The sequence below is a fragment of the Odontesthes bonariensis genome, chromosome 9 (genome assembly GCF_027942865.1).
Source record: "Odontesthes bonariensis isolate fOdoBon6 chromosome 9, fOdoBon6.hap1, whole genome shotgun sequence".
NCBI lineage: Eukaryota > Metazoa > Chordata > Actinopteri > Atheriniformes > Atherinopsidae > Odontesthes > Odontesthes bonariensis.
Window position 1 is genome coordinate 35835061 of NC_134514.1, and position 27548 is coordinate 35862608.

Here is a 27548-nt window from a genome sequence, read left to right on the forward strand (position 1 = left end):
TGCCTTCCTAGCTTTGGTTAAAAGAAAAGGGGGTCTGATTTATGTCATCCATGTGAAATATGATTGTGTTAAGATCTCCTTCACCCGAGCCAAAAGTAAAAAACCAGGTGAAACGGTCCTGCACAAGAATATATTGACCTATGTAAAGGTTAAATGGAAATTTATTTACACCTTTAACCACTCGTATTTGGACAAAATAATTCAAATGCAAGGGGTTCAATTAAGTTTTCGATAAACACTCTGACATTTTAAAGCTTTTTGGTGAGGTCTGACACCTTTAATGTATTGTCCATCTCACATCCAGGTCTGCAGCTTACAATCTGCTGTGCGCTTTGACATGCACCTTTAACCTAAAGATAGAAGGCCAGCTCCTGGAGACATCAGGCCTGTGCATCCCAGCCAACAACACGCTATTTATAGTTTCCATCAGCAAGACTCTGGCTGCCAATGAGCCACATCTGACACTCGAGTTTTTGGAGGAGTGCATCTCAGGTTTCAGCAAGTCCAGTAAGTCTGCACACATGCACAGAGAATGACACACAATAATAATCCTTAATCCTTGATTCATGTGGCTTTACTGTTAACATCTTCTCACGGCTTGTTGTACTGACATTATCAGGTGAGGGAAAAGTTGCGATGCTGCACTTATCTGGCCCCAGATATTAACCAAATAAACACAAAGAGAACAGATATTACAGCTCTACTCTACTCTCTTATAAAATTCTGATCAGCCATTTTTGTGACATCTAATCAAATTATTGAGAGCAAACATGGGCCAGTAACGATAGGGGGCCACTTCATTGTAGCACCCTTTGAACAAATGTCTTGTTAAATGCCTATTGATAATAATAAATCATGTGGTTTATTTAAAGCAAAACTGCTCTGTTACAGGTATTGAGCTTAAGCACCTCTGCCTTGAGTACATGACACCGTGGCTTCTAAACCTGGTTCGCTTCTGTAAGCATAATGATGATGCTAAACGCCAGCGTGTCACTGCCATCCTGGACAAACTCATCACCATGACAATCAATGAGAAACAGATGTATCCTTCCATCCAGGCCAAGATCTGGGGCAGCCTAGGCCAGGTGAGTCTATAGATGATAGACTATAAGTCCCTTATCGATAAAAATGTCTTGTATTGGACTTTTTGACCTGGAACCATTTCCCCTCATCTTCAGATCACAGACCTGCTGGATGTTGTGTTAGATAGCTTTATTAAGACCAGCGCCACAGGAGGCCTGGGCTCTATCAAAGCAGAAGTCATGGCTGACACTGCAGTGGCTCTGGCTTCAGGGAATGTTAAACTGGTCTCCAACAAGGTAAGACTTCTCACAGTGTGGCCTAAAACATTTGGGAGGATTGTTTGTCGTGCACACTTTATAATAGACAGAAAAGGTTTTTTTAGTTTTAATGTCTCTGGAGCGCTTCATGGTATTAGGCTAGCTTAACGTCTCCTTGGTGGTGTGTGCGTTGCTTGTGTGAACATGAGCGTTTTCATCTCAGCTCACATGTTGTCAGATTAGGCCATGCGCACACTGGCTGTGTGACATGAGTATCAGCTGCAGCTTGAGTCACACTTGTTGCTTGTTGCTCATTTTTAAGCAGTTTTCTGCAAGTATACTTGCCTCCAAAAATTGTTGGTCATCATATTGACATCATTTCACCTTTCCTTATAGTTTCAGTGTGTGGGCAACATCTCATAGCTAATGGGTAGCAAAATGTAGCTTACACACCAAGGTCAATTTGATCTTTTGCTTCAGCAGCTTTAGTGAAATAACCTAATTCTGTCTCTATTGTGACTTGACAACGCACCAAAATGTTTGATTTACATGATGAAATCATAGTAACTCTATAGAACCTACGACAGAGGTTTGGACGCTTTGCAGGCCATCACACTAATACCACTACTCTTAACTACGACACAACAATTTGATCAAATATTTGAATTAACATACTTACAGGATAGTTATTTTATGTTTAAAAGGTTCTGTGAACCCAAGGCATTTTTTGTCATTAGAAAGTATACACTTCAGAAAATCTTTCATGAAATTTTGATTGGCCAGAACTCCTGCTTTTATTGCCACCATATCATTAGTCTGCTCACCATTAGTGAATAAGGGCCATTTCCTTAAAAATGGCTCGCGCACAGGCAGGAAGGGTGGAAGACCGAATCCAACATTAAGAGAGAGACATTAGGTGTGTGACAAAACTGTTTGGCCTTCAGGTCAAGTGTTCATTGAAACAGATACTTACTATATATGGGGTAACATAAGTTTTACATTTCATTCAAATACACAGTTTAATCTTCAATGTGGAGAGTTCAGTGGGAGATTTTCATTAAAATGAAAAACGACACCTTTTTTTGAGGTGAAACATCCACATGAAGCACATGTAATTCCAAAATAAGTTGACTAAAATGACTTTAAAACATTAAGATAGACCGGATTTATTACGGAATTGCTGGATTCATTTTTAAGTAGAGCGCAGCACTAAAGATAATCTAGGTTTAGTTTCTATACCAATTTAATTTCATACTGACATTGGAATTGGCTTTAATTTTAATAATTACTTACGTAGTTGTGGAGGGAAAAATTCCAAAGCTGAGAATCTTGCCTGACTTAGAGAAACAAAAGAGACAACCTCATCCACTCACTATCCATCATCTGTGGGCTCTGGCTCCAAATTCAGCCCTCTACTCAGATAAACAAACACAACATACACAGACAGATACAATAGAAAAGCCAGGGCCTGGCTCCTATTATGGCAGACATCAGTGCTGTGCTGAATAGTAGCCATTGTGGGGACTGTTGACTAAGAAATGGCTGGCAGTGTTTAAGCTGTAGTACTGCTCCCCTCAGTGATTTAGGGTAGCTTTCCCAAAGTGCTGCACTGAATTAAAGGTATCAAATTGACAACTGTACACAGCTGTGTGACTATATGTGAGTCTTTATAGTCGTGTTATCTACTTTGCATTACTACTGGTTGTCATGTCAGGGACAACTTACCGAGCACAATGGAGCCTTGTCTGCTTCCCTTGAACTCTTTGTCACCCAAGATTTGAATAAATACTGTTTTTTAACTGGTTAGAACTCGAGCTGTTTATATAGGCGTGCACAACATGCTCCACACATCTTTTCTGTGCATGCTTCAATTTGTTAGCATAGCTGTGTTTTAATCGTATCAAAATGGTTTAAATCAAAGTGGTTTGGAATTGTCATATCACATGATCTCATGTATGACCTTGTTAGTCATTTCATATGCAAAAGTTAAGCCTTGTTCCCACTATGCAGTCCGGTACGGGTCGGTTCAGAACGGTTCGCTAATTTCAGTGTTTCCACTACCACGAAAGCATGGAACCCGTTAGCATTTTCGTAACCCTTCTGCTTGGGGTACCCAGCACACAGGACCGGTTCCAGGCTCTGCTCTCCGGTGTTGGTGAGGAGGCTGTGCAGCGGGAGCTCGATGGCGCTGTGCCAAACCAAAAATTTTTCCAGCTGATTGCCACAAAATTGGCAGAGAGTGGTTTCAACCGGACCGCGAGCCAGTGTCACATTAAGCTGAAGAAGCTTGGAGGTGGTTCCAAATTATGGATGTTATTTGCTGTTATTTGTTATTTACACTTCGGCACGCACTCCGCCCACCCCTGAGGATCCCCTTTGTACAGTGGGAACGCAAGTTGACCCCAAAGCGACCCGTACCGTACCATTCTGAACTGACCTGTACCGGACTGCATAGTGGAAACGAGGCTTAACATGCACATTTTCAGTTGACATGCGCTGTCCTGACCTTTGTTGTCGTCAGCTCAGTTTTGGCACTTCCATCCTTTGTAGGCATGTCTTACAGTGCAGATCCTGCCCGTTTGGGTTCACTAAGAAAACTTCTGGATTTGCAGGGGAAAATGTATTGGGTTCACATTTTAAATATTTTCTTTAGCTTAAAGTTTGGTGTCCTGCACTGAATACGGTTTTCTGGTTTTCTGACTACTTCTCAAGGAAATTCAAATAGTATAGCAACTTATACAGTAATATACTAAAACACAGTGGAGCCTTTGAGCTCAGAACGATGTTTAAAGCATATTTTTGATGTGAAATGAGAGTTGCACATAAGATTGAACTCCTAAACTCTGCTTTTCATGATATCTTTGTGAGGGAGATGAAAACTCCTCGTCAACAGTAATTCACTGATCCTGAGTGAAATTCATTACTACTGAGAACAGTATGAGATCTGCTCTTGTTGCTTTTTCAGTGTTGGTCTTGTGCTCTTCTTTGTGGCAGGTCATCGGTCGGATGTGTAAGATCATCGACAAAACGTGTCTCTCACCCACTCCCACGCTGGAGCAGCACCTTATGTGGGATGACATTGCAATCCTGGCACGCTACATGCTGATGCTGTCTTTCAACAACTCCCTTGATGTTGCAGCCCACCTGCCGTACTTGTTTCATGTAGTGACCTTACTAGTAGCCACTGGCCCGTTGTCCCTTAGGGCCTCCACCCACGGTTTGGTTATCAACATCATCCACTCCCTCTGCACCTGCTCACAGCTCAACTTCAGTGGTAAGGAAACACTTCACTTTTTTTTTTATTCTGCTGGTTTCTCTGTATTTGAAAGCTTTTCTTATACATCAATCTCACAGTCCATTCAATGCAATTCTCAAGCAACAGCAACTCTCTTCTCATGGAAAAAAAACTGTTGTTTTCAATGATTCCAGAGGAGACAAAGCAAGTTCTGAGGCTGAGCCTGACTGAGTTCTCACTGCCCAAGTTTTATCTGCTGTTTGGCATCAGCAAAGTCAAGTCAGCTGCCGTCATCGCCTTCCGTTCCAGCTACAGAGACCGCTCCTTCTCACCAGGCTCTTATGAGAGGGAGACATTCGCCCTCTCCTCTCTGGAGACTGTCACTGAGGCCTTACTGGAAATTATGGAGGTCAGTGCCCAGCAGAAAGAAACACCCATAGATCTCTGCATTGTTTGGAAATGAGTCACACAATACGAGTATCATGTCAGTATAAGATAAAGGTGACATATTATTAAAGAATATTAAGTTTATGTAATGAAAGGAACGCAACAAGCCTGACAAAACAGAGCCAGCTCTTCATCATGCAACTCACTGTAAAAATGTTGGGTACAATTTAAAGCTGGTCACCAGGTTTTCTTTGCATGGCATCTGTTGGGGTTCAGGGGCACTTCCCTTCTCTCTTTAACAGCTTATTTGTGCGAGATGTGCCAAATCGATCAAAATGAGCACATATTGCACCACTTGCATCAAAGTGCCTCTGGTTATATGAGAGTAATTTTTTTTTCTTTGGTTTTTGCTCCAGGCTTGTATGAGAGACATCCCAACTTGCAAGTGGTTAGACCAGTGGACAGAGCTTGCACAGAAGTATGTGCCTCCTCCATCATCTCAGCAGATTTGGGCTAATACAATGGATGTGAAGTATGTGGAACTTATGTGTCTGTGTTTGGATTGCAGGTTTGCGTTCCAGTACAACCCATCTCTCCAGCCCAGAGCACTGGTTGTGTTCGGCTGCATCAGCAAAAGAGTGAGCCACGGCCAGATCAAGCAGATCATACGAATCCTCAGCAAGGCCAGCCCTCTGCTCAGCATAGACCGGGTGAGCGCACTCATTACCTTACAAGGTCCTCGCCGTTATACCTGTGCTCTGTCGCATCACTCTGTAGCACTACAGTAAAGGGGCTGCTTGAAGTCTTGAGTTTCATTCTATGTGATGCTTTGTTAGCCCTTTTCTGGGATGTTTGACATTGTGCTTTGTTTGTGAGTCTTTCTGCCTTTGATTTAATCTTCAGCAAGTGAATTTCTATGAGATGGTCATTGTCCATCTGTACTGTGAAGAAGCTTTGCTGCATTTGGCTGAATTTGAGAAGAAGTTGTATTCCTTTACTCACTTCACTTGAAGAAACCCAATAATTCCGTCTGAGCAGCAATTGGTGACAGTGGGATCAAACAAATGTCCAACAGAAACGGACTCGGTGAGGATGGCTATCGGCCTCAGCCATTTAAGGCGTGGAGTCAGGAAGTATGAAAGGCCAAGTTCTGAAATTACAGAGGGTGTTTTTGTCCTGAACAAAAGTATTAGCCGAATCTACAATAGTTGAGCCTGATAGCTGAAGGCTCTGCTTCTCATTCTACCTTTACTATTCATCAGCCTGTATTTATCTACTATTTATGTCTTTAGTCACATCATTCATAAACACAAGTGACTGAGTGCCATTTGAAGCGATGCGTGCCCATTTTGTCAAACTACCTCTACATGTTCTTCAGGTTACATCTCTCAGGAGCCTGATCAGGCCTCCAACACTTTTTCTGAGTTTTTTGCCATTGCATGGCAGGGTTCAACTCAACTCTGCTTGAATTTGCTCTTTCCTGCTTTCCACTGGTCAGGGTCCATTCAGTGTGGGCGGGAACTTTCCTGTGGGGGTATAGAGTGATTACTAAAAACATTTACGGTAGGCCTTTGATTTTAATGAGTTTTGAGTTTTAATTTTTAAAAAAAAGTTGTGACACACGCTAGTCAACTCTAGTTAGTGAACTAAAACACACTTTGGTTAATTAAGATGCTCGTGGATTATAGAGGTGGGGGAAATTTTCGATTCTTAGACGCATCGCTGTTCGGACGTGGACGATTCTGAATCCATTCACAAACGTCCAAATTTCGATTATTAAAATAGAGTAATACAGACGGTTCTAAAATGCGGAACTAAGAAGTGCGGTACGCGTCATCTCCAGGACACTATAAGGACCGCACCAGGAGCGGACACGCCGCACGGAGGAAAACAAACATGGCTGTGTGAATGCCCGTGTGAATATGGCATGCGGTTGGTTTTAATTCTGATGCTTTTATTTTGTTTTGAAAGAAAATTTATCACATTATAAAGCATGTTTATGAAGGCCGTTCCAGTCTTGTTTTGGTTTTTAATCTCTCTTTCAGCCCCCCCCCCCTTCTGTCTTTTTCATCACTCTGTCTGTTTCATCGCAGGGTTTGGAAAGCTGTTTAAAGGGGCCAGACAATTACAACAGCCAAGTGTTGATAGAGGCCACAGTCATCGCTCTGACCAAGCTGCAGCCTTTACTCAGCAAGGTACAAAACCATTGTCATCATTGCCAAGCCCAGTCACTGCACTGTGTTTGCTGTACAGCTCAGCCTTTTTCTTATGAGTGCCATCAAACTGAGGACGCGTTTATTCCAGACAGCCATTCTGGCAAACACAGATTTCCTCTTATCGCCACAAGTTTCAACTTTTTGTTGCACTTGCTCAGGTCTCCAGCTATGTGTACCAGCTTTGAGGTAGTTTAGATGAATGCTTGTCGTGAAAAACAAAGATCACATACAGAGTGACTGATGTAGAAGCTGCATCTAATGTCCAGGCTACTCCAGCTTAGTAGTCTGAGAAATGAATAACTCTGACGAGTCTCACTCTTCTACTCTCTTTTGCAGCTTTTACACTATACTTGATGAGTTTTTATCAGAATTAATGATTAAGCCATGACTGTTTATTCCTTTATCTTTGCACTTTGTCACAACCATCTCGTATGTTATAGCTGAGTTGTCTCCTGTCCAAGTGAAGCTCTCCTGTGTGATTCTTCTTATTGATTTATTTCATTTTTTTGCAGGACTCTCCCATGCACAAGGCTCTGTTCTGGGTGGCAGTGGCAGTGCTACAGCTAGATGAAGTTAACCTGTACTCTGCTGGAACTGCCCTTTTGGAGCAGAACCTCCACACTCTTGACACAATGCGTGTGTTCAATGACAAGGTAGAGTTCACACCATCCACTGTAGAAGGCACCAACTCTCCTGGGTTTTTTTTCATTTAAGGCAACTTGTTCTTGTCATAATGCAGAGCATCATGTTGGCTCGACGCATCTATATTTCACTCGCGATTAAGTTCGCATGCATGAAAATAGCAGCAGTTCTCTGAAATGACTAATATGTTGTCGGGTGCTCGTCACAACCCACAACCTTTTTGTCCGAAGACCTTTTTAGGGTAGAGGTGACATGTCTTATTGAATAGAAATCGAAAGTCTAATGAATGCTGAATGAGGACTTTTTAAATGAGTAGATGTACCAATGAGCTCTGGCAGCTTTTCAAGTGTGGATCTGCTGCGAGGTGCCAGACAGCAATCCGACATCCTCTGTAACTGGATGAGGACTGCAGATGTGTATTTCTCATTATAACAGGGTATTCGCGGGGTATTAAAGTCTAAAATCCAATCATTTGAATTTAAGGCCTTAAAATGTCTAAAATTCTCTTGAAATCTCAAAATGTGTTAAATGCGATTTTGAGAGATATTAAAAATGTATTGACGTGACTTTTATTTAAAACAAATGTATAAACTTCAGTCTCGCTTTAAATATTTCGATTTTTGAGGACGCTTTAACGGAACTAAAGTACCCGTGCAGCCCGGTCAGAATTTATGGAACACAACCTGCTATATTGCGGCTAATCAGTTCACGCTTCGTTTAAGATGGGTTAATGCAAATTTGACAATTTGTGGCTTCAGAACGAGCAATTTACCTCATGGTCGAAGCCGGTTGATGTAAATATTTATGAAGCACATTGCACCTTGTGCAAGAAAAGTTTGAAAGTCAGCACATTGGGCATCAAGGCTTTGGAGTCCTTTCCATCAGCCAGTATTATTCCACATCAGGATCTGGAGCATCGAGGTCCAGCGTGACCCAGTCTGCTACAACTCCAGTTGACCTCCAGACAGCGTTTGGGTCTACGCCCACACTAAAAGGGGAGGTGCGCTGGACTCTTCACACGGTAGCAAAGCACCAGTCATATACGGGCAATGAGAACATTGATGAGCTGTTCCAGACCATGTTCCCGGATTCTGAGATAGCGGAAACGTTTAAGTGTGGAAAAGACAAGACGGCGTACATCGCACTATTTGGATTAGCCGATTTTTATCAAGAGAGACCTTATCTCCAAAGTTAAGGGCCCTTTCGTGCTGATGTTCAACGAATAAATTCATATATTTTGCAACTAAATTCCGAGCCTCCTTTTTGCCGGTATGGATGTGAAATGGGTCTTAAATTGTATTAATTATGGTCTTAAAAAAGTCTTAAAAAGTCTTAAATTTGAGTTGTTGAAACCTGCAGAGACCCTGTATAAGGATACAGAACACGGTCAATTCATGTTATTTATTCAGTTTTCGTTTTTCTTTCCATTTTCTTGACTAACTTCCGAATCAATTTATTCATTTAGCACACGAAAACACCAAAGTTTGTGCTCCCTGTGCATTATGTGTGGCCAATAACGGAAAAGATTTTAAAAGAAGACACAGCAGAATGAAGCTTTCTCACCCATCTGCTTTTGTTTGCTCCTCCAGAGTCCTGAGGAAGTGTTCATGGAAATCAGGCGTCCTTTAGAATGGCACTGTAAGCAAATGGATCATTTTGTGGGACTCAACTTTAGTGCCAACTTCAACTTTGCACTGGTGGGCCACCTACTCAAAGGTAAGGCAGTGCGGGGTCTTTTTCATGCTTGAAATAAAACGCCTTCATAAAACACAGCCGAATCTGCTATTATTGCTTTCCTGCTATTGATTTTGAATGAATGTACATGAAAATGCCTGAACTTTTGGTTCAGTTCATCCACAGAGTTTGAGATTATTTGTGAGTTGGACAGTGAACACCATCACGTCACGTTCCGCCTGCGTGGGAGGAGTTATTTTCTTTGACTTTGCGTTAGTTTGTTTAAGGTCACATTGTGATGCTTTTTTTGGGTCGGTGTTTAGTAGTTGACTGTTATAATTTCTCCCACTTGTGTCACTACAGGCTACAGACACCCATCAGCCACCACAGTGGCGAGGACGGTGCGAATCCTGCACACACTTTTGGCTCTGATCAGCAAGCATCTGAAATGTGACAAGTTTGAGGTCAACACCCAGAGTGTGGCTTATTTAGCTGGTATGAAGCTAAATACAACCTTATTTGTATATTTCCTCATCACACTTTAAATGCCATTTACATGAAAAGTCTTAAATACATTATACCGTTAAATAACGGTATGATTAGAAATGTGGAGGGACTGAGGTAGTGTTAACTAAGGCTGAATGTAAGAAGGTGAAGGGCTGCTTCACAAATGCAGAACTAATATCTAAATTATGACTTTCTTTGATGAAGTCATTTTGTAGGTTTTCATCTGCCCTACTGTTGATGATGTCCATCATCACAACCTCCCTCTGTTTTGTGTAGCTTTGCTCACTGTATCTGAGGAAGTCAGAAGTCGCTGCAGCCTCAAACACAGGAAGTCACTTCTCATCTCGGACCTCTCCATGGACCCAGTGCCCATGGACACCTACTCTGGTCACATCATTGATCCCACCTGCAGGTGACTGATGTTGAACAGGATGTTTTTCTCTGACCTATCCACAGCACACAAAGGCGGACTATATGATATCTTACATGCTATATAATATAAGTTATGAAAATGTAATAATTGTGAATTATGTGATGATTATATAATTTCCCTTTGGCATAAATACTTTTTTTTTCTTTTAATTTCATTTAATTTTCATGCTCACTTTTAGAATAGAGATTTTTGGCACAAAAGTTAAACCTATGATTACTTATGGTTGATGTGGATAGTTTGAAGTAGGCATGATGTTAAAACGGATACCTGCCTGCAGTGTCTTTGCTCTTGTAAAAATTAGGGCTGGGCAACGATTAAAATGTTTAATCTAATTAATCGCATGATTTCCCCGATTAATCACGATTAATCGCATTTGTACGCAAAATCCAAAAAGGAATCCAAAAGTAGCGTATAGCTTTTAGCATTTAGTTTTATTTTAAATGTGCTGCCATATGAATGAAAGTGCCATAACATTAGTTGTGCAAACACACTTTTAACATCAGCATCTTTCTGTAGTTTTTATGTAGAAGCCTCGCTCCACTGTCTGTTTCCTTGAATGACTTGCTGCTATCAGTTGTGTGTTTTGCCTTTAAGTGATATTTTAGACTGGAACTACTACGCTGAGAAGACAATTCAACTTGGCAGTTTTTACAGATGACTTTGGTTCTGTCGACTCCGCCGTCTGGAAGAAGTTTAAAATGAAAATGGCCGAGTAAAGGTTCCGTACCCTTCTCCATGTTTGGTGGATCCGCAGATTATTTTCTTTTCCGGTTCCGCAGCAGACGGCAACAGACTTTTACAAAATAAAAGCCTGTGAGCAACAGACTTTTACAATAATAAAATAAATAATAAAACAGGGGTGGTCGTAGTGGGTTGAGCAGGCGCCCCATGTACAAGAGGCTATAGTCCTCGCTGCAGCTGGCCCCGGTTCAAGTACTGCATCGGACGGCCCTGTGCTGCGTGTTGTTCCCCCTCTCTCTAACCCCTGCTTCCTGTCTCTCTGAACTTTCCTATCCATTAAAGGCACAAAAGCCCTCAAATTTTTTGGTTTTAATAAAAAAAAAAATGCGTTAATGCGCGATAAAATATCTATCGGTGTTAAATAATTAATGTGTTAGCGCGATAATAACGCGTTTATTCGCCCAGCCCTAGTAAAAATGAAACCAAACTGCCAGTGGAGTTGTTTCCATTTCCATAACCCCCTTGACAACCTTTATCCATGTACCCTCTTTCCAGAACTCTACACGAGCCTCAGCCGTGGACATCACCTCAGGTTTCAGAGCGCTTCCTGTTACCACATCATTACCCCATAATGGGCCAGATCAGCCCACGAACACGCAAGTCCATGAGCCTGGACATGGGCCAGCCTTCGCAGGCCAATACAAAAAAGCTTCTGGGTATGGATAACCTCTTCATTGTGCACGATATCGTTCAAGCTTTACTAACTATCCATGTTGTCAGTGTTGAATCTGCTAATATATGTGTTGTCTGTGTGTGTTTGCTAGGCACCAGGAAAAGCTTTGATCATCTCATATCAGACTCTAAAGCACCAAAGAGACCGGAGATGGAGTCTGGTATGACTACCCCTCCCAAGATGAGGCGTGTAGCAGAAAACGACTATGAGATAGGTGAGAGGCCAGGACCAGAGGGAGGATGCTGGCACACCCCTTTTTTTTTGTCTTTAGTGATTATAAAAGTTTCTTTGAGAACATATGTAATGGAATCTTTCGTTGTGACTACTGCAGAGACGCAACGAATTGGAAACTCTCACTTACGCAAGGTGTCTGTATCAGAGTCTAATGTTCTGCTGGATGAGGAGGTGCTGACAGACCCAAAGATCCAGGCTCTGCTGCTCACTGTGCTGGTGAGGACACACACAACTCTGTCCAGTTTAAATGATGAGACTTCTCATGCTGGGATTCTACTTCATACACTGTTCTGTTCTCCAGGCTACCCAGGTCAAATACAGCACTGATGACTTTGACCAGCGGATTCTGTACGAGTACTTAGCGGAAGCTAGCGTTGTCTTCCCAAAGGTGTTTCCAGTTGTGTAAGTAGAGCACTGATTTACTGACATCTATGTTTCTAGTGACATTCTTTTTTTGAAGGGAAATATTTGGATTGCTCGAGTTTCTTTGTAGAGTATATAACATCAAAGTTGTTGTAGGTACACCTGTTTTTTATATCTTGGAACTGATGTGTGAGCTGGAAATCTAGTGGGATCTTTGCTCAATCCAGGAGGATACCTGAGTGGACTGTTTATTAGCCCTGCTCACATGGCTGCTGGGATTATTCTGCTAATGCTGGCAGTGTTCTCTCTTTGCTTAAGTCTAATCTGACCAACCACAGTTTGAATCAGGTTGAGTTATCCTCATGCAGGTTTTATAAAAATAAATTTGGCTACCCCACAGCCACTGTGACCTCGTGCAGACACACTTTATATTGTGTGTTTCCTTAACAGCATCGTATGAAAGGGGCTGAGCAGCTGACCTCTACCATAGGTTGGCATTGCACACAAACCCCTCAAATTCCATCTTTGTAACAATCGTAGTGTTTTCTCAGTCAGTGGGGTTACATGGCAATGAAAGGATCAGATTATTGGCTAAATTACAATAAGACTGAGTTGCTCCTTATTTGAGCAAGGGTAATTCTCCTTGGATATATGGCGGTGAATGAATGGGATCAGAGGTACAAAGCATGTCATACCCCGGTACGATAGGTGGCGCTGTACCCATTTCAACTATCGCTAATAGAGCCACTTCCTGTTGACCTCTTCCCCACCAACAACAACAACAACAAACTCAGGCATTGGAGACAGATGGCGAATGAAGAGCAAGATGAAGCTACGTCCCTCTACATTTGGTCTGTGATGAGCTGCTTGTTGCACAAACGCGATGCACAACGGAGCATTCTCCATCGCTTTGGTTGTTTCTTTTCGACGGCGACAACAACAGGAATATCGTCTCCTTTGACTTCCAGTTCACGGCCCCGGGAAAAAATCTGTAGCATGCGCAGAACGCAAAGTCTAAAGGCGGATTTACAGTTGAACTTTGGAGAAAGAGGGAGAGTTCTGTAAGAATGTGTGGAAGAAGCTACGGGACAGATACGTGAAGGCAAAGAAGAGGGCAGAGACTCCAAGTGGTGATGCCGGGGGCTTCAGACCTTCACCTCTATTGACTGAATTAAAAAATTAAAATTATCCAGATACTGCAGCAGTATCATTGATGACAGTATTCCTGCTCTTGACAGTGGCATTGTTTTCTTCTCCACTTATGTCGTTGTAGAGTAGTTAACCTTCACGTAGCAGCGACACCTCTGTGACGGAGAAGATTGCAACTACTGGCGCATCGACTTGCGCCATCGTATATAGCCGGCACGAAATCGTGACGTCATCAACACCGCTCGCGCTAGCAGACACGGCAACCATGCTAGAGGCTTAATTCACCATGTGCTTCAGCGTCTACAAGCAGCTTTAGTGTGACTTTCAACCCAGTTATCTCGGGGTCTTAATCTGATTACGAGTAATCCGATCCAATTTCTTGTCAGATTAAAGTGTCTACATGCACTTAATAACTCAGTCTTATTGTAATTTAGCCAATAATCCGATCCTTTCAGTGAAATATCCACTTAGCTGTGAAGACATTGGTTTTGACATGAAGGCAAGGACATAAACTGCTATTCACAAGTTTAAACCTTTTCACAGAGAGGCCTTCTGGCTTCCTGTAATGTTGCAGTCATGTGTAACCCCACCCTATGCAGCTCCGTGTGGTATCCTCATTTCACACAGAATGAGCCCCACATTTAACTGCTGGCCACTCTCTCTGTTTCAACATATTTTTGCTGTTTCAGTTATTAGAGCTGTCCTTTCACCAAAGCTGCAGTACAAGCTAAACACAGCCGTGCTCAACTACACACGGAAGTTTCTCGTTCCACAGCCTTGACTTTGAATGATCGTATGTCTGTCTCCTCCTCAGCTACAACCTGCTGGACTCAAAGATCAACTCTGTATTGTCCATGTGCCAGGACACCAACCTCCTGAACCCTGTCCACGGCATTGTCCAGAGTGTCGTATACCACGAGGAGTCCCCCCCTCAATACCAGCCCTCATATTTACAAAGTAAAGAGGAACCCCCCCCCCTTGTACAGGATAGCCATGTTCAGCTGTGTACACAGTTGGAACTGGAGACCAAATTAGCACATTTGTTCAAGCTGTAGCTAAATGTGAAATGGATGGCATTTAACTTCTGTCCGTCTTCTCACCTTTCATTTGACAGGCTTTGGCTTTAATGGACTTTGGCGATTTGCTGGACCCTTTTCTAAGGTATGAATGATGTTTTCTCCTCTCATTCCATCACATCCTCCCTTGCAGGGATTCAGCTCATAAAGTGGCTATACACTGACCCCAGCCTGCCAGTTGATGTAGTGATGTATGAAGCAATGCAACCTCACCACAAACACACACGCAGCTTCAGCACAGAGGTTGCAGATCATTTGCCGTCTACCTTTCGGCACCTTATTTAGAGAGAAAGCACAGTGTAGTAGAATTATTATATATATATATATATTTTTTTTAAAGCGCTCCGTCATACTTGCCATTGAACTTCATTGCCAAATACTGTGAATGTGTAGCCTGGGAATTCCCATGCTGCTTTGCGCGCGATTTCATTCACACTGCAAAGGCAACCTGGAAACCAGCGCCCTTATTTTTGCCTGAGTTAGGGAACCAATCACAGAACGGGGGGGGGGAGGGGGGGCAGCAAGACGATGACGACGTCTATGTGCGACACCGAAGTTTGTAGAGTGTTAATCCAACATGGCAGCGGACACAACGTTACCATTCAATGCAGCCTTAGAAAGTGTTTTAAGTAGCTTAGCACGCAAGTTTACTTTTAAAAAAGAGCAACGTTCTTCTTCTTCCTCGTCGAATTTCTGTCGCTCTACATACGTCATCTGGTATAAGTGATACAATTGGCTATGAATCGCGCAAAGCAGCATGGGAAGAACCCGATGCCATTTGATAGAGATTCGTAGCGCCCAATAAACGGCTCTAGGCATTCGTAAACCACGCCTCAAATACGAGAAAATGCACACCTAGTTCCCAGACCACCATCTCATCGAGATGTGAACGCGTCAGCCAGGCTAGTGAATGTGTGCAATCTGATTTGAAATGGAACTCTGCTGTGTCCAGGTCTTAAAGCTGTTAAACAGTGATGAGTAACATGATGATGAGTTGTCTTGATCCAGAATGAGTCACTTCCATTTAAGCCACACTTTGTTTTGCTGCCAGTGTGGGCTCACCTGCTCCACATGATGATCTGCTCTGCTTGGAATGGATCAGAGATGATCGGGTCTAATTAGCTTCCATCCTTCAAGTAGCATTCATAAAATGCCCCCTCTGTTAAAATGCCCCCTGTGTTAAAATTCCTTCTCTGTTTGCGGTGGGGAAAAGCTGCTTGGGATTGGGATTGTCAGGAATTTGTTAGATGATGTGTGAATAGAACTGTGATCGTGCCTTTTTGAGCAACTTTGAGAAATGGACTGTCCCCACTGTGACAGCTGTATGGACATCCAGGATGCTTCCCAGGGTATTGTTGTAGAAATTCACTGATTCGCTGACTGATGAAGTGTGTGTAGAAAGAAAGATGCTGTAGGTCCAGCTTGGTGTGGGTGGAGGGAAATGGAACATCTCTAAAGATGGCTTTGTGGCCAGACACACCCAGATCACACACTCATGGATTATTTAAAATGAGAAATCTGTGATTATCAGGTCGAGTGTGTAGCCCCTGGTGTGTGTGTGGTGACATCAATGTGCTCTTTGAGGTCACAGTAGTCCAAGTCCAAGACATGCAGAAATTCTGCAGCAAGATCATTCGAGGAAGTGTCCTCATGAATGTTTATGTCTCCGAGATATCAGGAGAAGTAGCGCAGAAAGTTAAGAGAAGGTTATAAATCTCTGGGATGAAGGATGGATTTGGTTTAGGTGGCCAGTAGATTAGGAATGTTGTCATGGGGAATGCAAGCTTGTATTTAAGCGCCAGACATTCAGAATAGGATAGCTCTTGGAGGGACAGAGGGGGCTCCGTATCACAGGCCTGTACTGCGGGCTTTTTACAGGTAACAGTACCCAGGAGGGCAGGTCAATCAATCATCTTTAGTGTCAGGGTAACATATCTAAACTCATCTAACTAAACTAAACTAAAGTTTTGTTTCGTTAAATGTTTGTCATGAGTGTTCAGACATATCAGAAAAAAGAAGTATCATCTGTGGGACTCGAAAGCACGTTCTAATGAAAGGAACCCTTTACCAGGATTAAGCTGTGACCACCAGGTTATTGGTTAGGGTTAAAGGTTATGTGACTATCTCGGTAATATCGCATTAAACCAGGGATTTAACAGTTACAGAGATGAAGGATCTCGACTCCAGAGTTACTTCTTCACAAGTTGTAACTCTTAGTTTGTCGATCGTGGGGCAGAATTACCTTCTGTCTTCAAAGAATTGAAAGGAGACTTGGCCCAGCCAGGTGTCTTGTATCTGTTATCTATCTCAGTGGGACTTTGTTGTTTAAAGAAAAAATGTTTAAAAAAATGCAGTTTGAGTGGAAAACAGTGAAGCGATTAAACTGTGCGTTTCTTAGTTGTAATGGTGGTTGGTGGAAAAGCCGCACATAAATCCCTGGCCTTGGCTGACATGTCAGATCAGCGTGTTAACAGTGAGATCTCTTCAGCATTGTTCTAAAAGTTCTCATCTTCTCTGTCTTCTCCCCCTCATGTGCTAACCCTGCAGCAAACCCAGATACCCGATTATGCCGAACTCATTGTCAAGTTTCTGGAGGCATTGATTGACAGTTACCTGCCAGCAGCTGACGAGGAGCGAGGGGAGGAGCAGCTGAGGACGCCCACCTCCCCCTACCCTCCCACCAGCCAAAGCCAGCTGAGCATCACTGCCAACCTCAACCTGTCCAACTCCATGACCTCACTGGCCACCTCACAGCATTCACCAGGTTTCTGTTTTTCCCACACACACATACACACACACACACACACACACACACGCGCACACACACATCCACACACACACACACAGACACACTGGCGGCTGTAGCTCAGGAAGAAGGTTGGTAGTAGGACCACATATCATGTGTATTATTTATTTATTATTATTTACTTTATTTATATAGCACCTTTCATACATAAAGTGCTGTACAGGTTAAAAGGTTAAAACACCGACCCCCCAAAATCCCCCACCCCCCACGTATCCACACACCCACCCACTCACTCAGACATGTACACACAGTGGCAAACATAGGCTCTTTAAAATGCTATATTGCTGGGCATAATGTAGTAATGCTAGTAATGCCACCGTGCAGCGCTCCTCCAGTCCATCCCGGACAGCCCCCCGAGCAACGCCCTCCCAGGCAGCCCCAGCTCAACTCCCGGTGTGGAGGGCTCCCCTTGAGGAAAACACTGGAGCTCGAGGATAAAAACAAGGCAGAATGAAATCAGTATTCAAAGTAGTAGTAAAAAAAATTAAAATAAGATGAGAATAGATAGAAGCAAAAAAAATAAAATAAATAAATAATAGTAATAAATAATAAAATAAATAAAATATGTGTATGATAGGCAAGGCAAGGCAAGGCATCTTTATTTATATAGCGCATTTCATACCACAGGCAACTCAATGTGCTTTACATAAAGACACGGCATTTAAAAGAACAGCATAAAGCAGCATGAAAACAAGCAATTTAAAGAGAAAAAAAAATTGAATAAAAATTAAAGCAATCAAAGAAGAGGGGAAAAAGAAAAATATAAACTCAATAGAAAAGGCCCTGTGCAGCCTCCGGTACGGCATATATACTAAGAAGAGCTGTGTGTGTATGGGTGTATGTGGCTTGTTGTGTAAAAGCGCTTTGAGTTGGTCGACTCGACTTGAACAGAACAGAGCTATATAAAGTCCATTTACACACACACACACACACACACACACACACACAAATGTGTCCTCCGTTTGGACTAAATAGAAACTCTAACTCGAGCTTTGGCCAGTGTGAAATTCAAATGTTTTGCTAATTCGAGTTCTAATACAACAACCTTTTTCAGACTATTGACAGTGGTTTGGTCTTTATTACTGTGTGGTTTTGTTTCAAGTTGCTATCTCAAAGATGAACTGGGCTAAACATTGTAGACATACCTGTGGTTTCATTCAGCAGTCAGACTCTAACCCCACTGGTAGAAGCGCATTCTGTTCCATCTCTACTCTCTGCTGAAGCACAGCTCAGATATCTGCACTTTAGAGTAAGTCAGTGGGGTCACATGGCACTGAAAGGATCGGATTATTGGCTAAATTACAATAAGACTGAGTTATTAAGTGCATGTAGACACCTTAATCTGACAAGAAATTGGATCGGATCGAGTTACTCGCAATCGGATTAAGACCCCGAGATAACTGGGTCTTAAGTCAAAATAAACCTGCTTGTAGATCGTGAAGCGCGTGGTGAATTAGACTTTGCGTTCTGCGCATGCTCGAGATTTTTCCCCGGGGTCGTGAACCGGAAGTGGGAAGAGACGATATTCCTGTTGTTGTCGCCGTCAGAAAGAAACAAACAACGCGATGGAGAATGCGCCGTTGTGCATCGCATTTGTGTAACAAGCAGCTCATCACAGACCAAATGTAGAGGGACGTAGCTTCATCTTGCTCTGCGTTCTCCATCTTTCTCCAATGCCTGAGTTTGATTCGATTCATTCACCGCCATATATCCAAGGAGAATTACCCTTGCTCAACTCATTCTTATTGTAATTTAGCCAATTATCTGATCCTTTCGGCCATGTAACCCCATTGAGTGACTGCTTAGAAATCTGATTAGTTTTGCCACAGTACTGTTAAACTTCTACAGTGTGTGCCTTTAGTTCGCACAAAAGAAACCGAAAAGAAAGTATCTTTCCTGCTCCAGTGAGAGAATGGACAGTAGTCAGTCCTATATTTCTGTGGAAATGCTGAACTTTCTGTCTTATCTATCCTCTCTGTGGTCTTCCAGGTGGGGATAAAGAGAACGTCCAGCTGTCCCCCAGTTCTGCTCTGTCCAGCGGGGGGCGCACTCGCCACGGTTCAGCCAGTCAGGTCCAGAAGCAGCGCAGTGCCGGCAGCTTCAAGAGACCCAGTATTAAGAAGATAGTGTGATCGACTGACCTTCCATCCAGGACTGCCAGGCCACATGCTGCACTCCATATTCCTCATTATTTTCTCGTTGTTCTTCATAAATGTTGCTTTGGCAAAAGAAGTATCTTGGAATTTGCGTTAAGGAATATAATCAAGGGCAAACTTGAATTCTGCTGCTGGAGATTTCTTTTTTTTTTTAATCATTTTAGACTGAACGAGGTGTTGGAGAAGCCTCGACGTCAATGTTTCTGCTCTCTTCCGGATTCGATGTGAAGATTCTGCTTCACTGCAACAAAGGCCGATGGGAAAACTGTGAGATCGAGTTAGGATGTGGACTGAGACGCGTCCCGGACACTTGGCACAGGACAAATCCAGACTCGAGGCTGAAGTTTGATTAGCAGCCTCAGGGAACAGGGGACAGTTGGATCTGTCCCCTGGGCTGTGTCAGTGGGATGGACCATATAACGGTAGTGCTGTGAGACAGGACATCCACTCTGGACCTGCTTGGAAACTCAGCCCCCCCTCCTCCCAGTTCTGTACATATTTGACAAAGACAGAAAATGTATATCTAGTCCTTTGTGCTAATGTAGATGTTGCTGTTTTCTCCATGGTGTGCCTTTGTCAGGGTTTTTCAATGTGTACAATTTGTAAAGTAAAAGTCAAACCTTGCTGGGGACAATGAACAGGTACTAATTATGGAGGCAAGCTGTCCATATCGCTATGAGTTCATCCGCACCGGGTCCTGACCTGCCTCCAGTGATAGTCAAATATATAGTCGACCATATGTCCAATTGCCTGAAGATATCTATCCTGTACAAGTAGATAGCGCTATATAAATCTTCCTTTATTCAAACACTTTCCAAAAATTCTCTTCTCAAACACTCGAGCCATGAAATTTGCAAAACACTAGGGGAAACTCAACCGTGTAAATAGCTGCAAGTTTTCTGGGTTCTTTTATTTCGCTCCTCTCTTATTTTTTTTTAACGTTGATTTACTTGTGTTTTCTGCAGCGTAACGTTTTAATTGTTCGACAGTGTCAAGGAAAATTGTGTAATATGCAATAATCCTGAACTCCTTAGTGAAGCACTCGTTTTATTTGTTCACAAACAGAGAAAACACGTCCCTGTTATTTCACTGCAGGAGAAGCCAGCCCCCGGGTCACTGAGGTGTGGGCCCCCTCCACACAGCCTCCACACCAACGCTGCACACAGGACGTCCATGGCTTCCTGTTGATCACTCACACTGATGAAGCAGAGGTGACTGAGCACCACTCAGCGGCTGTTTGTCCATCCAATTCCAAAGTCAATCTGAAGCAAACTTTTAAAGTATCTTGTCATATGAAATGCTCATCAGGTTCATTTCCATCTGCCGGTTTAAAGCGAATGAACTAGTGTGTGCAGCGTGGTAGCATTAAAGGATCTGTTCCACATGGTTGTGATAAATGAGAGTCGTGGGAAACAAACGAGTTAGGAAGAAAACACCAAACCAATCATCTTTGCCATAGATGAGAGCAAAGTCTTCAGCCATCTTTAAAAAGCTGAGTGATAATTCTTCTGATTCTTTAGGGGCAGAATCAGCTGATGGATCATGTGATGATTCATGTGATTCAAACAGAACCGTCTGTCAGGCATTTCCTCCTCCCCTTACGAACACCGACTGTTTTTTTGACCAGAGGACGTTTTTTTTTGTTTGTTCTTTTTAGAATTCTTTCAGTTAATCAACGTTCCTAAAAGGGTGTGCTTAAAAACATGTTGGTGTGGGACCTCATGCTGGTGTGGTGGAATCAGAGGAAACTCGGGTGTGTTGCACCCTGCCAGCTCCACATCACTACCTCCATCGCCGGCTCAGAGGAGCGTCAGCTTTAACGTCTCATTCCACCTCTGTCCCTTACAAACACGGCGGTGAGGGACAACAAAGGCAGAACCGTCCCACTTTGAATGGGTGGTATGAAAAGGGCTGTCATCACATCAGCAGTCTGATCTGCCCTCAGATTCAACAGGTTTGACCTGCAGGGCTTCCTGTTATGGAGCATCTGTCATCATCATCTGTAGACCGAGATGGATAGCATGTCTCACTACAGAAAAGTGAAGCCAAAATTATCTCAAATGTGTCCTGCCATCGTGCACAAGTCATGTGATCGGCATCTACAGCTGAGCCTTCTTCAGAGCTGCTGATCTACTTTTCCCAGTCATGTTGGGCTCTTTGCTTCCCTGTGTTACAGGCTGTCTTTACCCTATCACCCACTCCTGCAGACAGTCTGCTTTGCAGGCAATATTTCTTTATAGCCAGTGATGGATATTGGTAAGAAAACCGTTTTTTTTAAAGACATTTATCTCAGAGGCACAACATTTTCCGTAAACAGAGCCCTCGGACAGAGCCGTTAGCCGCAGCACAGATGCTGTGTCGTGGGCTTACAGGTGGGCTTAGAGGTGGGCTTCATGCGAGTGTGGGTCACTCCACCAATGACGGCCTGATGGAACTGCACCTCAGATCAGATGAAAGAACAGAGTCCCGCTGTGCACGGCTTTCCGGAACATGCCATCTATAAATCTTTGATAGTCCGGTCCAGCTCTTTGCCCACACATCTCATCATCACTGTTTTTTCCCCAGTGTGCTGGAGTGTTTGAAACTCTCCATTTACTTCTGTGCTCTAATCTTTAAGTTCACTTCAGTTAACTGGGCCATCACCCTGGATGGGCTCTTTGTAACCTTTAGTAATACAATGACACAACACGTACAGAAGCATTCCCAGCAGGGACATCACAGATCTGTCAGCTGGAATCTTCCAGGGTCTCTCTCTGAAATGGTCTTCATTCTCTGAAAGATGTTAGAAAGCATTTGCAGTAATAATGGAGTTCATGGCTCACACATAGCGATTCGTATTGTTCAGCTGAGAAAGGAATAATGGCCTTTCAGCAGTCCGAGGAGTTCTGATGGTCCGTGTGGGGAGGGAGTTTGTTGGAGCCAGAGGTTGATCTGGAATTGATGGAAGTGAACCGGTGGTTTGCTCTGAAATTGCTCACTTGGTGTTCAGTGAATGGCACTGTGTGAAGAAGTGTGTAATGAAACTGTGATCTATCCAAATGCTTTAATCCTGCCATAACATGTCTGCATGAAAAGAGTTCAACTGTATTATCTCCACCAATCTGCAGCTTTGTCCCACATTTATCAAGTTTTCTGTGCTTGCATTTGTCGATCAGAATGTTCGGTTCTGATCTAACAACAGTGTGTTCTGCATTCTATCAACATGTGATCATTAGACGAACACCAAGGAGAAGAAAGGTTTCTGTGATTTAACCTGAGAGAGTGTTGAGTTTGATACAAATCGCTCACATTAGGCGTTCCCTGATCCAGTTGCTCATAGTGACCACCAAAGCACTCCCGAGGGCTCAGAGGGCATGAGTGCGACACTTCCACCTGCACGCGACTCAAAAGGTTCTCATGGCTTCAGATGGTTCCAGATGGCTCCAGATGGCTCCAGATGGTTCCAGATGGCTTCAGATGGTTCCAGATGGCTTCAGATGGTTCCAGATGGCTCCAGATGGTTCCAGATGGTTCCAGATGGCTCCAGATGGCTTCAGATGGTTCCAGATGGTTCCAGATGGCTCCAGATGGCTTCAGATGGTTCCAGATGGCTTCAGATGGCTCCAGATGGCTCCAGATGGCTCCAGATGGCTTCAGATGGTTCCAGATGGTTCCATCTGAAGACGCCTGAACTGTGCAGCTGACTGCTCACACACTCGCAGCTCCGCAGCATTTCCACTCGCTAAGAAGACATGTCAATTCAGGCGCTTCGAGCTGCAACGACTCAGCCAAAGGACGTCACAAATGACATGGTGATTACTGACCCGTCAACCAATACGATGTCTTCAGGCATCAGATTACCAGAAACAGCGTGCCACACACTGGCTAGTCTGGTTGGAAGTTCTTGAGTAAAGATGTGTTGTAGGAAGCATCAGGTGAGGGAAAGGAACCAAAGGCTGACGGCTGATGGTTTTGTTAGTTTGTCATGAGCCCTTAAAGATGAAGCATAATTCGTCTCATGCACATTTTTCATTGTAGACCTCAACATCTGCTGAGTCAGGCCCTTTCTGTGCACTGTACCCCTGAAAGATGCGTGTTTATTCATTAAGTTTTGCGATTCCACCAGAACATCTAATTTTCCAAGTGAGTATATGGTGTTAGCTGATCCCTTTTCCCACTGTTAAACGAACACTCCCTGATTTCCTCCTGAAACATGCCCAGCGTGTGCGTCTTTTACCCAGAAACATCTGAAGGAAAGCTCAGTTTGAGCGGCGTGTTAGCAGATTGACTGCAGAGAGGATGATGCATTCAGAACCTCTGAAACCAGTGGTTGACTTGCACTAATTTAAAAATAGTCCTGGGTTTGTAAAGATGAAAACCTCAAAATGTGGCATGTTTTATTTGATGTTATGCAAAATCTAATGTCTGTAGAGTATTAGTCTGAGTTCTGTTTTTAATGCAGTATGTGTGACAATTTGTAAATACTTTGTGTACAATTTGAGATGGTATATTTACTACACTGTACATACCTGTGATATTGTATCATTTTGTTTTTGTAAAGCAGTTAGTTTCTGTATAATAATACACAAATGGAACTATTCCAGTGTTAGTAATAAAATGTTTTGCTCTTCAGCGTCTGACACTTGCAAATAGCTCAATGGTCTTTCCAGAGCTCGGATTTTAAAACGGTTCACACTGTTCAGAGTGATGCAGAAAAACTGCTCCATGCATTTGTTACTTCAAGATTGGACTACTGTAATTCTTTATTCTTGGACTTTCCTGAAAATGATCTGAAAAGCTTCCAGCTAATCCAAAATGCTGCAGCAGGGACTCTGATCAGAACCAGCTTGGGAAGTCATATATCCCCCAATTTGAACTTTTCTTGATTGACTCCCTGTTAAATCAATAAGTAAATAAATTTAAAGTTCTTCTCCTGACATATAATGACCAAGCATCATAATATATTTAACATTAGGTAGTAAGTAGTTTCTAAAGTAGAATGGGTGGCAGAGCCTTCAGTTATCAGGCTTCTCTTTTATGGAACCAGCTGTTAGAATGGACTTTTCTCTGCCTTTAATATTAGACTTAAAATATTGCTTTTTAAAATAAATCTTGTTGGTGGTAATGTTTCAGGTCACCCTGAACCATTCTTTAGTTATATTGCTGTGGGCTTAGACTCCTTTGTAACTTACCATGATATGGGAAATGCCTCCAAAGGTGATGGAGAACGACAGAGATAGGATGCTACGGAACTTCCAGATCCTGATGATAGCTGACCAACCAGGCGTCGTGGTCAACAAATCACAGAAGACTGTAATAGTTACAAAAGTAGCAACATCATGAAGAAGAAACACAAAAATACCAAAGGCCAAAGGAGATGGTTGGAAAGGTACGGGGAGTGAAGGCAACAGTGTTGCCAGTGGTAATCAGAGCACTTGGGGCCATGACCCCCAAACTGGGAGAATGTCTCATATCTCAGGAACAATATCAGAAATATCTGTCCAGAAAAGCTCAGTCCTAGGAACAGCTAAGATACTCAATTGAACTCTCAAGCTCCCAGATATCTGGTCGAGGACCTTAGCTTGAAATAGCGACCACCCATCAAGGGGGGTAGGTTATGGGGCTTTTTTTTTTAATTGTATAAATATAGCTTTGCTTTTATTCAGTAAATTAAATGGTGTTATATGACACATGATTCCCAACCTTTTTCCTTGAAGCCCCCCTTGCCTGTGTCCAAGAAGAGACAAACCAGCCCCCCACCCAACTCCTACCAGCACTAAAAGAATAAAATGATTAATTACAAACTTCTATGAGCAAAAATAAACAGCAGTTGTAGGTTTTTGTTCTTATTCTCCTTTTGTTACAATGTATAAAGACAAATTTCTTCCATTTTAAGTCATCTGAGGGGTGTTCCACGAACGTAGCTAAAGAAAGCCTGGCTGTATCAGGAAAGCCTCGCTTGAACTAACACCATCTCCCAATTAAGCCTCAAGTTGTTCCACAAAGACATTTCAGCTGCATCTCAGCGAGGCTAATCCAAGCGAGGCTTCCATAGCCTGGCTATGTGCGAGGCTTCCATAGCCTGGCTATGTGCGAGGCTTCCATAGCCTGGCTATGTGCGAGGCTTCCATAGCCTGGCTATGTGCGAGGCTTACATAGCCTGGCTATGTGCGAGGCTTCCATAGCCTGGCTATGTGCGAGGCTTCCATAGCCTGGCTATGTGCGAGGCTTCCATAGCCTGGCTATGTGCGAGGCTTACATAGCCTGGCTATGTGCGAGGCTTCCATAGCCTGGCTATGTGCAAGTGCACGAGGAACGTGGTGGAAAAACAGAGATGGCAGAAAAGGAGAGTAAGACAAGCTTTTATTTTTTCGGCAGCTGAACAAATAATGCTTATGAGCTGTATGAGGATTTTAAAAGTGTCATCACCAGAAATGGTAATACAGCTGTGATCAATATAGCGAGGGAAACGGCATGGCAAACAACTGCAGACAGACTTAGACTACGGCTACACGAAAACGAAAACGAAACGAGGGTTTTTTTGAAAACGGGTACGAAAATTATTGCGACCACACAGGGAAGCTTCTGTGTCCTCATGGAAACGATGAAAACACTGAAAACGATGCAGTACACACGAAACACCTCTATGTGCGCTGTAAGGTGGCAGCACGTTGGAGTAGCTCTGTACCTCACATTGAGATTTTTCTTTTTTCTAAATTTCATTCCTGTTATTTCTTGGAAGAAATTGCATTTTTTGGACAACTGTTCCTTCCTGCCTTGGATGCTGTGCAGCTGGATTGATTTTTCCCAATACTTTTGTATATTTTACTCTTTTGTTATGATGCATAACCATAGCAACAAGGTGGTTTACAACAGGGAGCAGCTGATTAACATTGGAAAAGCAGAAATAATTCGACAACTGAAGCCAGAAATCCCACTGGAATTGAAAAGGAGGCGTCGTGGATGCAGAGCAGGAGCAAAGAGGAGAGAAAGAAAGAAGAAGTTCAAACCATCTCTGCCATCCGTCATCATGGGCAATGTAAGATCGTTAGCTAACAAGTTGGATGAATTTCTAGCCTTGACAAGGACTCAGCAAGAATATCGGGAATGTAGCATTATGTGTTTTACTGAGACATGGCTGCAGGATCATATCCCCGACTCCAGCGTCTCTCTGCCGGGCTTCCTGACTGTACGAGCAGATCGAGATTTAAAGAGTAGCAGGAAAAGGAAAGGGGGTGGATTGGCAGTGCTTGTCAACAACAGATGGTGTCACCCAGGACATGTTACTGTGAAGAGTCGTCTCTGCAGTCCTGACATTGAACTATTGGCAGTAAGTTTTCGTCCATATTATTTGCCAAGAGAGTTCACCAGTGTTGTTTTGGTGGCTGTTTACATTCCACCCTCAGCTGTTGCCGACACTGCATGTGATGTCATCAGTTCCCTTGTTGCTAAGATACAGACACAACACCCCAATTCTTTTGTGGCAATATCTGGTGATTTTAATCATGCCTCACTCTCTGCTACACAGCCAACTTTTCAACAGTTTGTCAGCTGCTCTACCAGAGAAAACAAGACATTGGATTTGTTTTACACAAATGTCAAGGATTCATACATTTCCAAATCAAGACCTCCCCTGGGTAAATCAGATCACAACCTTGTTTTTCTCTGTTCAGCATATAAACCCCTTGTCCAGAGACTACCTGTCACAAAAAGGACTGTTAGAAAGTGGTCACATGAAGCTGAAGAAGCCTTACAGGGTTGTTTTGATGCAACCGATTGGATTTCTCTTTGTAAGCCACATGGAGAGGACATTAATGCCATGACTGAGTGTGTGACTGACTATATAAACTTCTGTGTGGACAACACCATCCCCACCAGAACAGTGAGATGCTTCCCTAATAACAAACCCTGGATCATCAGTGAGCTAAAGGAACTATTGAACAAGAAAAAAAGAGCCTTTAGGGAGCGAGACAGGGAGTTACTGAGGAGTATACAGA

The 27548-nt window shown here is 43.1% G+C and overlaps 1 protein-coding gene across 4 annotated transcripts in view; it reads left to right on the forward strand.

Annotated features, from left to right (window-relative positions):
• Positions 1-24188, forward strand: part of nf1a (neurofibromin 1a) — a 130033-nt gene extending 105845 nt beyond the window's left edge. For 3 of the 4 annotated variants that reach the window (XM_075474156.1, XM_075474158.1, XM_075474157.1), the window contains 20 exons: positions 305-507; positions 892-1085; positions 1179-1319; positions 4275-4554; positions 4710-4924; positions 5319-5380; positions 5471-5612; positions 6996-7097; positions 7631-7771; positions 9350-9476; positions 9798-9929; positions 10218-10353; positions 11611-11771; positions 11880-12002; positions 12120-12238; positions 12324-12424; positions 14349-14491; positions 14649-14695; positions 17158-17374; positions 19406-24188. In XM_075474156.1, coding sequence (XP_075330271.1) covers positions 305-507; positions 892-1085; positions 1179-1319; positions 4275-4554; positions 4710-4924; positions 5319-5380; positions 5471-5612; positions 6996-7097; positions 7631-7771; positions 9350-9476; positions 9798-9929; positions 10218-10353; positions 11611-11771; positions 11880-12002; positions 12120-12238; positions 12324-12424; positions 14349-14491; positions 14649-14695; positions 17158-17374; positions 19406-19548 — 2929 coding nt within the window. In that variant the 3' untranslated portion in view covers positions 19549-24188. The remainder of the gene's footprint in view (positions 1-304; positions 508-891; positions 1086-1178; positions 1320-4274; positions 4555-4709; positions 4925-5318; positions 5381-5470; positions 5613-6995; positions 7098-7630; positions 7772-9349; positions 9477-9797; positions 9930-10217; positions 10354-11610; positions 11772-11879; positions 12003-12119; positions 12239-12323; positions 12425-14348; positions 14492-14648; positions 14696-17157; positions 17375-19405) is intronic. The other variant, XR_012770315.1, reaches the window with a different exon arrangement.
• Positions 24189-27548: the final 3360 nt, after the last annotated feature.